Source organism: Brassica napus, chromosome A6 (assembly GCF_020379485.1).
Source record: "Brassica napus cultivar Da-Ae chromosome A6, Da-Ae, whole genome shotgun sequence".
In the NCBI taxonomy this organism is placed as follows: Eukaryota; Viridiplantae; Streptophyta; class Magnoliopsida; order Brassicales; family Brassicaceae; genus Brassica; species Brassica napus.
The window spans coordinates 17,683,436-17,694,416 of NC_063439.1; the positions used below are offsets into that span (position 1 = coordinate 17,683,436).

Sequence of the window (10,981 nt, forward strand, 5' to 3'; positions counted from 1 at the left end):
ATGGAGTACTTCATGGGTGGTGAAGACATTATCTGACATCGCCCTTCACGGTACAAAGCATATTGGTTTTTCGAGATAATCAACGAAAGAATAAATTGTAAGCGCTGAGTCAATATTTTAAAGATGATCTTGTGGCATATCCTACTATATAAAAGAAGCTATTTTTGGAGCTTCTAAGAGGTGCCACGTCAGATGAAATATTCTTGGCCAATCATTTTGTCATGTCAGCTTGAATTCTACGTACTACTCAAAATTGGCGACAAAAAGAGTTGAGTTTTTCGAGCTTTGTATAAAGCCCATTGATTGGCCCAATAAATGTACAAAATCGTATCTCCAAACACTGGGAACGTCGTTTTGTTTTTCTTCTCTTCGACAACTAAACACTTACCTTCTCCGCCGTTCCGGATCGCCGGTGAAACGATAGAATATTACTTAATGATGTGTTGAGGGAACAGGGCAAGCTTCTGATGAAAAAGCATTTGGTCTCGGTTCAAGATGGGATCTCACTTCTCATCAGGGTTGATGTAAGTGATAACACCAGAGATTCCATGTTGAAAGAGTTGATTGATATTAGGAATAGCATATTAGCAACTGAGAAGAAATGTGAGCAAGCTGGTTTTACAATCTCGAGAATGATTGACTTTGGGAGAAAGAAGAAGATGAAGAAGATATCTGGGAGGAAGATGATGGTAAGGTTGGATCTGATCCAGTAAAAAAGGTGGCTCCTTTGCCGAGAGTTCAAAACGGTGAGGGTTCATCAAGTGAAGCAAATAGGTCTACACTAGAATCTCTCCAACAAGGCGTCCAGGTTAGAAGAAGTGGTGACCCTCTTAGGGATAAGCTAATTTCTGAAGCGCCTGTGATGAATTGGGGATCACAGCTGAGTAATTGGGACTCAACTACGGAAGTTAATTCGAGGCTTCGAGCTAACCACCGAGGCATAGAGGTCGAGAGCCACTGGGGCAGGGTGGATCAAGACGCTGTAATTCCAGCAGATAAAATAGCAGCACTGAATCTTCAGGCAAGTGTCTATAGAGAAGAGAGAACAGAGATACCTCCATGCCATGCTCCTCTGAAGAAAGGTGGTCTTTGCCAGAGAAGAGACCTACGAGCCTGCCCGTTTCATGGACCCATTGTACCTCGGGATGATGAAGAAAACCCCATAATCAAGGAATCTTCGTTAGAAGAGAGTCAAAACCAAACCTCCTCCTCAACTACAAGGATCAGCCAGGAGGATGACACGCCTATGGATGGAACAGTTTCAGATTCTGATCCCAATCAGTTAGCTAGGCAAAAAGCGAAACAAGCTCTGAAGAATATCAGGGAGAAAGACAGAGAAGAGTTGAAGAAAATAGCAAAGCGAGCAAAGCATGCTAAGGTTAAGGAACATAAGTTTTCAGTTCTGCGTGATGCTGCTTTAGCCTCAATTTATCGACGAGGAGTTCAATAGAGTTTTTGCTGAAAGGAAAAACAAGAAGCAAACCTTTTCCTTGGCACGGCGTAAGAAAACAACCGCTAAAGATAGAATATCCGAGAGACTGTTAAGTAACCGGGCAAAAGTTACTAACCGAAGCAGTTGCCTCAGGGCAATGATGATGAGAAGTACCGGGAAACATCGGCTAACCAGTGGTAACAAATAAACTAAAACCTTCCTAGGTTAGTACTTAGTAGTCATTCTCGGATCCTGAAAGGCCATAAATTTGATTCTTTTATGCATGAATAATCAGATTGTATAATGATTGATCTCTGTGTTACTGAGGCAGAACTTGTGTAGAAACAGTTCATATGTCAGATCTTACATTCTCTGTAGCTTTTTCTTCTCTCAGACAAGATCCCAACATGAAGTACAAACATTTTCTTTTTAAAGAATGAACGCAAATGAACGAAAATTACATTTTCTTTAAAAAGAATGTGAACTCACATTTTCTTTTTAAAGAATGAACGAAAATTATTCCAATAAAATAATTGGTCTCATGATGATAGTGATCATCCTTAAAGACACAACACGTAAAGGAGAAAAAGCAAACAACAACGATCCAGCTTTCATGATCTGTCATTACTTTTTAACAGAAAAGAAACAAGGATCACTCAAACATTGATCCTTAACTGGCGCTTTTGGTTACCGATTTTTATGTTTTTGTGGTCTTCCCCCCTCCCCTTAAGAAACTGCTAAAAGCTCCCGATGCACATGTCCGAAGTTTAGCTCTCAGTAGGTCAAAGCTAAATTAAATATTTCCCCGAGGAGACGGCATGTTTTTATAAGAAAAATTTTTTTCAAGCCAGCAAGTTAATTGCTCGATCTTCTTCCTGCATTCGTTATACATACACATAAATGGATTTATCAATTGTACAGTTGCATTACCATTATTAAATCATATATGTCATGCTTTTGCATCATTATTCTGCTTAACTAAAACAAAATATTCGTCTTCCAATATAAGAGTCATCAAGTGGCAACACGGTGACACGTAAGCGTGGCCGGCCTTTAGGAATACGGAATAAAACTAAAGGTATACACCTACTTTTTTTATGGACTGAGCCGAGCAATGTTAAATTATTAACCACATATTTGTCTATAATTTTTTTTTTTTTGTAAAAGGCATATTTGTCAATAATTTTGTGCTTAAAAATGAAATATAATAACAAGATGTTTTCGTACTACTTGGTCCTATAATTACCATTCAATTAAACTACTAACCTTTTTCTCGGACAGCTCGCCCATCCATGAGATTTGAGCAACAAAATTTCGCACCAAAATTCTATGACTGTGAGTCCTTATCCAACTATCTCTCACAAAATTAAAAACTTATATATAAATAAATATAAATATATACTCATTAGTAAATATTAATATATATATATATCTATATTTTAAAAAAAAATTAAGAAAAATATATTTCACCACTATCTTTCGATTCATATATGTATTATTTATTGTAAAGTTTATACATATATTTTAATAATTGTGATTTTAAAAACAATTGTTCGCTTCGTAGGTGGCTGCGATATATGCGTGTTACACGGTATATAAATTCCAAATATAAACATTTTTAATCTATATTCAATAGTTACTGATTATTTAAACACATTATAAATTTGAATCAATGTAGTCCAAAAAAAATGCACGTGGAATGAGAAGGGCAATCTTGCTATCAAAACATATTTCAAGAAGGATAGAAGGCAAGCATCAAACAGTGCAATCTACCACTTCACATTTAAATCTAATAATTTATTACTGTGATCAACTATAAATATTAAAATTAGTGGTGTATTAATTTATCTTGAAATACACTGTTTGGACTACATTGATTTATCTTGGAGGTTGGTGTATTAATTTATTACTGTGAGAAAATTAGTAAATGTAATAATATTAAAATATGATACTCTTAGAAATAAAAAAAAATATTAGTTATTTTTACTTTAGATTTTCTTCAACTATATCAAATTGAAATAAAAATAAAATAGAAAAATACAAATCATTATAATAAAAAAATAATATATTTACTATTTTCAATATAAAGTAAAATTTTAAATGATTTATAAAATATTATATTTTAATATAAAAATAGTTTTAGTGTAAACTCACCCGCCCGTAGGGCGGGCCAACCCCTAGTATATTGCAAAGAGAAATGAGACAATAATCTGGAATTGTTTGCGGACTAAGAATTTTTGGGATTAGCCTGACATGAATCTCGTTTATTTTAGGTGGCAGAATGTCCGATCTAAAAAACGCATGCATCTGTGATACTATTTTTTTTTTCAATTAGTGATCAACTGGACAGAAAAAACTTGCCGATAATCCGCGTGGATCCGGGAGTCTGCAGGGATCGAGAACTTGCCATGTCTAATTGTGTTTTTTTTTTTAAATAATATATGGATTAGGTGATAAATGTCACGGTAGTTATTTGCTATGTCTAATTGTTTTCAATGTAGAAAAACTAAAGGTTCATTTAACATATTTCGTTTGTTTGTTATAACTTAGTTAATGAAAAATACAGTATTAAGTAAATGACAAAGAGGGCTTGAGAGCTATGTGGACACGATTGATATTTTAGAGCTTTGTACAACTGTACCAGTTTTCACAATATGACTGTGATTTTACCACATACTATGTTATTTTGTTGTGTAGATAACTTTTTTATCAAGTGAATTCATACCTTCATTTACTATCTTATGGTTTTCCATAAGCAATATAATTTAGGGTAAATTTGCTGAATAACCTACTTTGACATCAAAATTAAGTGACTGGCATTAATTTTAATGTGATGTAATAGCTATCACTTATGTCAATTGTTATCCGGTTCTGCTCCTTCTTTCTGTAATCATCCGGTAATATTGTGTTGTTAAATATGACTTGGCCAAAATAATATAGGGTGAAGATCAAATTAAGACTACTTTATTTGATAGAAACATGTGCATCCACGTACCAATTTAATCCACCAAATTTTTTTTACTGCTGATGAGTAATGAATCACTATTATTTACAAACACATCATGTGAAAGAACTAATGTCACAAATTTATTTACAACATATTTACTTACTATATGCAGTAAAATGAGCGGATAGAAACATAAAATTTTTAAAAATAAAAAGTATATTCTGTTTGCTAAAGTGGTTATATTCCATATCGCCAAAATAATATAGCACAGTGTTCTCTTCTCAACCTCTAAATAATAAATATTATTTCAAAGCCTAAATACTAAATACTAAACTTAAAATTCACCTTTCCATCTAAATACTAAATACTAAATACTAAATCCTAATTACTAAATATCAAACTCAAATATAAACACTAAACCCAATTAACAAAATCTGAAAATAATATATAATATTTTGTAATATTAAACTAAACTAAGACCTAACTTTTGAATAGTATATGGTTCTTACCCAACACACAACTTTTAAATGTTAAATTTAGACCTAACTTTTAAATACTAAACCCTAAACTGCTATCACTAAACCCAAATCTCAACCCCCACCTTCCAAATACTAAACCCTAAATCCTAATCACTAAATCTTAAACCCAAATATAGACCCTAAACTTAAATAGAATGGAACAAAATGCATAGTATAGTACATATTGGTGAACAAAATAGAACACTATTTATTAATCGTCAAATGGAAAGATACATGATAGGGTCACTAAACCCAAACCTCAACCCCCACCTTCCGTATACTAAACCTTAAATTTTAATTATTAAATCCTAAATCCAAGTATAAACTATAATTCCAAATAGAATGGAACAAAATACATAGTATAGTACATATTGATGAACAAAATAATACATTCTTTATTAATCGTCAAATGGAACGATACATGATAAAAGTATAGTAACAAACTATTTTGCATTACATAACATGAATAGAACATTCATAATACATATTGTTTTACATTTCTACTCTATACACATATAATAGAATAGGACACAATGTTACAAAAACTGTTCTTCTCCGATCAATTCTAGGTCATTCACATCGACAAAGAGAAGTGTAACTGGCAACATCCGTGGAAATAGTACATGTAACTGCCTTAAACTGAAGAGATTAAGGCGATTGAAGGAAGAGTTGACGAAACTCGCGGCGGCGTCGTTTACGTTGTCGGCGACTCCATAGATTTCAGATGCGCGAAGCTTCCCGTCAATAGACAAGCGAGCCGTTGCAGATGGGCATTTCCTAGGAAAAGCCACTCCAAAAATAGTCTTGATGGTTACATAGTGGATCAATAATGGAGAAGAAACCACTCATGTTCTACAAGCTATGTGATTAGGTTTTATACCGTGGTGGCAGATGAAGGAATTTTGTTGTTGGTACAGTAGGAGAAATAGAATAAGAGACCGCGTGAGGAGATGAGGAGAAGACGGGAGTCGTTATGGTGGTAAAGGAGAATAAATCAATGGTAGTGTGTATACCGCTTGTTCTGATGGAGGTGATTGAGAAAGAGTAACAGGAGGTGGAGTTGATGAAGTATTGAAAGAGAATAATTATGTGACATAAGAAAATGTATGATTTTGTTGATAATATGAAAAAGAAAAAAAAGACAGTGGAAAGAGATAATAGCGTAGAAATGTGACGATGGTGGTGATGAATTAGAAAACGTGGCTAAAAACTTTTTTTATATTTTTTAATTATTTTTGTTAGTATGTTTCATCAATTGATTGAGAAGGCCAATATAGCAATAATCTATAATATGTACAGTGTATATCAAAAAGACATAGTTTTTAAGTAGTGGGTAAATTACAATTCGTTTGATTAATGTAGGATGCAATTTCTCTATAATTTATGACGTTCTTTTTCTTTTACATTGAGAAAACTGAAAAAGTTTTTTAAGAGTCATCATCACAAAATGAAAAAAAAAAAAGCAAACAAAGTGGTGATCATCAAAGGTCAATTCCTCCCCGACGGTAAAACTCTCCGGCCGACAAGCCAGGAGAGAAAAAAGAAAAAGACCCAAAAAACACACACACACACAAGAAAAACAGAGCAGATGACCCCCAAAAAAACACTACCAAGATTCACCACAGAAGAACACAAAAACATTTGCTTCTTCTGCGAAAACACAACCTAAAAACAACTTTCTGAACACCGGAGAACACCTCACCGGAAAAAAAAAAAGATTTAAAAAAAAAGAGAGCCTTGAATCATTTTTCTTTCCATCACTTTGACTTCTTGAGGAGAACAGTGGTCCTGAAAACGGCGTCGTCGCAGGCAAAACTCCACCAAAGGTAAGAGAGAGGGATCCCTGCAGCTCGCCAAAGAGCATGAGCATCAACATACCCTTTGTACGGTGGGAAATCGAGCATTCTAAGACACATTGTGAGTATGCTCGAGACAAAGAAAGCTCTTAGCTTCCACTTTGATGGATGTGACGTTAAAGCCGCCCATACACCCCACACCACTAGCTCCACTGCTCCTATTCCGAATATAACTTTCCTGTGAAGCCCTGTAAAAGTCACACATATATAGAAAGTCATATGCATTTTTTTTCAAAAAAAAAAAGAAGAAAGCCCCCATTTAGGAAAGATCATTTACCTTCATCGAGGTTGTAGAAGTTGAGGTAGAGAATATGAGTTGCTACAACTGCAAGAATAGGTACAGTAACCATGACTTTTGCAGATTTATCATGTATGCTAAAAGACCTGATTATAGCTAGAATAAGCGAAAACCCGGCTAACACTGTAGCTGAAGAGTAATCTAGCCTCTCTGTCAATGCAACATCTCTATATATACCATAAAAAAGAAAGAAAAAAAACAATTAGTGAGAATTTTAGTTAGAAACTGTAAAAATGGAGATGGATGAATATGTTACCTGCTGTGACAAACACCACTCCAGAAGAGTGAGTTCATTACAATGATGGCATAGATATGCAACAATCCGTTGTACTCGTAGTAAGTTTTCCGGTTTGGCTGGAGAGGCAAGTTATAGTAAACGAGGATGAAGTAGGAGACCCATCCATGGAACTGTATCGCTAGGTCAAGAGCAGAGAAAGCAACGGAGAGAGGTTCCTGAATCCCATAGACATGTTTGAGTGGCCATTTACCGAAGTACTTGGTGGGTTTCTCTCCGTTTCTTTTCCTCTCTTCTTCTCTTGTCATCATGCATTCGTACTGGCAATCACTTTGGCAGTCCCATTGTTTCCAACGCAGGTAAAGTGGCTCTTGCATGTACCATGGACCGTCTATGGCTTTTCCGTCAGCTGAAAATTTACAGTGCTGGAAGCAATTGTCCCCCACGCATCCAGTTTTCTGACATTGATCCACACATGACCTGGGAACCAATCAGAGCATATTAACACTTCTTTTTTTGTTCTTTATACTGAAGCAAAAGCCCAAAAACTTTAAAAGCAGACAGTCTAAGTATTCCATAGTCATAAAAGCTACTTAGACAAAACCATAAGACCTCTGTAACAAGTTCTAGTCCTTTTTGTCATATCCCACCCTCTTCCCACTACTAAGCTCAAGACAAGATTAAGCGGTTACATGGCCGACAAAACAAAGAACAACATAGAGAAGGAGAGAGAGAAGCTTTCCACTAAACAAGAAAAAAGGAAAGACCGAACTCTATCAAACCACCACTTGCAGTCTTTTTAAAGAAAAAAATCTTTACCAACAAAAACAATGACCCTACAGTAACAAAGCTTTCCATCCTCAAACGTGTTTCAACTCTAACCACAAGAGTTGGAAAATTATCTGGGAAAAGTCAAACCACATAGTGTTCTAATCCCTTTCCCAACACCACTCCTCTCGTGTGGCTCTAATCCCCCCCACCACTAAGCCATTTGAAAAATCATCCATACCTAACAAAACTAAAAATCTGGACCCTTTATTTTTTCCTTAAAAGAGATCAAATTTTCACAAAACAGAGATAGTTAGTATTGATTACAAACACGTAATAGTCAAAAGCAGTAACAAGTCAGTCCAGCAATCACTGAATCTTTAACGGTCGACTCTACCAGTAGTAATCCAAAAAAAGAAACTAGCTCTGCCTTTCGATACTTGTAAACTCTAAGGAAGGGAAGTCAAACGAACTCAGATATGAAAAACAGACAACATTCATAAGAATATAACTTAAAGAAAAGGTTCTTTACTTGTAAAGAGGATCAGCATCTCCTTCGCTCGCTTCCAGTGTTGAAACAAGACACCACGACACCACCGCTACAATAAGCAGAACCCTTCTCAGATTTCGCGCCATCTGTTTATCAAACGGTTAGAGAGAAAGAGAGAGTAGAGTGAAGAAGAGAGAGAAGGAAGAGAGGTTCTCCTTGGAGATATTTGCTAGAGGAATGAGTTATATATATATAAGTCGGTGGGGATGATCGGAGAAATTGAGAATAGGTTTCTTCGGTGTGGCAGCTTCTTCTTCTTCTTGTCCATCAAATAGCGGAGACAGGTGGGTGCATCGAGAGAGAAAGAAGAAATAAGATCTCGCTGCGAGAGAGAGAGAGAAGATATCCCCCGTGAGCGTGAAGGAGGATGGAGGAGAAGAGCTTTGGCGAAACAGAGTAAGACGCGTGGAACTCTGTAATAAAAAGATTTATATCACAGACGTCGATCGATACACCTCCACTTCTCTTCTTCCCCCTCACTTTTTGTCTTTTCATTATAAACAAAATATTATTTTCCTTTTCTTTTATTATTCCTCATACTAAAACATTTTTACATTAACGCGTTAATAATAGTTATGTTTGCATAAAAGCTTGTAATGTTTTATACATTTCTTTTATAAAATATGATACTGTAAGATGATTTTTTGAGTTTTGTATGCCTAGTAATAAATCAGTGGTATGACTTATTCATTATTCCCCATCACCATTTATAAAATAATAATAACTACCAACCAAAAAAAAAATCGAAATCAAATAAGTAGGTGGCGTTGGGCGAATACATGACAGCACGATGTTTCATAGCCCTCACGTTCAAGTGGTGCGCGTGTGAATGAGAGATTCGGTCCCCGAAATTTTTGGAGGAAAAAATACTCCTACTATTTCATTTCGTTGTTTTCGTTAATTAGCATAAAATTAATGAAATATAAAGTCAGACAAATCAGGGTTTTTTTAGATTTTAAGTTGTGATTAATTAAATATCTTAAGCATCAGGTGATACGACAGACGCACAAGATCATTGTAGTGATAGAAGAAACTAAATCATTTTCTGAAACGTAGTAAAAGAAGATCAAACATGATATGTTATCTTACACTTGGTAATTAATTATTCACTAGTACGAGGAAGATTTGATTCCACTTTCCTAAACTCGTATCTTTTCTCAACGAGTTAATACGAATTTCCTTTTAACTCTTCGTAAATGCCAATTTACTCCAAAGGTCCCCCTAGTAATTGGAACCTTAGAACTTGGAGTGAAGTACAGTAATATTTAATTTTAATGTTATGTCATGAAACATGAACTTAGGGCATCTCTATCCTTACTCCATTTTTTCTCTAAAATAGAGTAAACGTGAATATGGAGTAAAGAATGCTTCAACCCAACTCCATATCTCACTCTATAATGAAATTTACTCCATAAATGGAGTAATTTATTTTTTGTTTGTTTATCACTCTATTATGGAGTGGGATTGGAGCAATTTTATTTCATTTTCAATTTTACTTCATTTTGGAGAGAAAAATGGAGTTATACATTGGAAATGCTCTTAGTTTTCTTAAAAGGTTTAAATTTCCATCTTGTTTATTTAAAAAGTCTTAAACTTTTTTTTTTTTTTAACTTAGGGGTATCCCGGACCTATGGAAAGGCCAAAACTTACTCCAGCTTTTTTTACCAAAAAAGAGAACTTACTCAAGCTTTTCTCTCTTGATATAAACGGTGCAAACTATAAAGTATCCACATTTCTTTCGTCAATTCATCTGCAGTTTCAATCAATTTCCACTAACAATGTCATCAACAACAAGGTCGGTCGAATAATCATTATAATATATATAGTATATGGTCTATCACATTTCACAAACAAACAAATTTGAGCTATGTGTACAATTGACATTTACTTCTGCAAGCTGCGATTTGTTTTTATATATTCATAAGTCACAACCATATAATCTCCCCTCCTTTTAAGGCCAGCCTATCAAATACAGTATTCATTTCTTCCACAGCAATCCCAAAATATTTAACTAGTATGCATGCCTATCATCAAGAATCAATATTGACTGATATTACAGCATGTAGATCGGTGAGACATTCCAACGATATAAATAATACCCACGTCGAAAGTAACAGACGGCTCGGAACTTGATGCTCTGTTTTTGTCTTCGTCGACAGGATCTTCGGACGGTTCCGACGCCGGAGTCTCTTTTAAGAGAATATTCGAAGTCGGGATATCTTGAGATGCAAGCTTACCTGTTCCAGTTGTCTTGAAACTAGCATTGTAGAGATTACTGGAAAACTGTGTAGTGTTGGGTTTAGGGCTTAGGCAGAACCAGGCTTAGACATAGTCTTTCGAAACATTTGAATGGAGCCTCGACTTTAAGCGGCTCCCA

General features: G+C 35.1%; 1 protein-coding gene, 1 long non-coding RNA gene and 1 pseudogene across 2 annotated transcripts; 1 reads left to right on the top strand and 2 right to left on the bottom strand.

Annotated features, from left to right (window-relative positions):
- Positions 1-1,809, top strand: LOC106427231 (annotated as a pseudogene).
- A 31-nt stretch (positions 1,810-1,840) lies between these two features.
- LOC125610114 lies at positions 1,841-2,856 on the bottom strand. The gene is made up of 2 exons (XR_007340123.1): positions 2,699-2,856; positions 1,841-2,307 (listed from the first exon to the last, which is right to left on the bottom strand). It is a non-coding gene; the product is annotated as an uncharacterized LOC125610114 (long non-coding RNA).
- Positions 2,857-6,302: 3,446 nt separating this feature from the next.
- On the bottom strand, positions 6,303-9,065 carry LOC106427269 (post-GPI attachment to proteins factor 3). Its single transcript, XM_048781876.1, has 4 exons — positions 8,587-9,065; positions 7,308-7,766; positions 7,031-7,218; positions 6,303-6,941 (listed from the first exon to the last, which is right to left on the bottom strand). Exons 1-4 carry the CDS (start codon positions 8,688-8,690, stop codon positions 6,655-6,657), a joined length of 1,038 nt encoding a protein of 345 aa, XP_048637833.1. The 5' UTR covers positions 8,691-9,065; the 3' UTR covers positions 6,303-6,654.
- Positions 9,066-10,981: the final 1,916 nt, after the last annotated feature.

What these genes read in the sequence shown, in the direction of transcription:
- LOC106427269 (XM_048781876.1), bottom strand. Translation starts at nt 8,690, where the DNA reads ATGGCGCGAAATCTGAGAAGGGTTCTGCTTATTGTAGCGGTGGTGTCG. An exon ending in AGTGGTGTTTGTCACAGCAG is followed by an intron (nt 7,219 to 7,307) that starts GTAACATATTCA and finishes TGGTATATATAG; the next exon opens with AGATGTTGCATTGACAGAGA. An exon ending in CTTCTACAACCTCGATGAAG is followed by an intron (nt 6,942 to 7,030) that starts GTAAATGATCTT and finishes TGACTTTTACAG; the next exon opens with GGCTTCACAGGAAAGTTATA.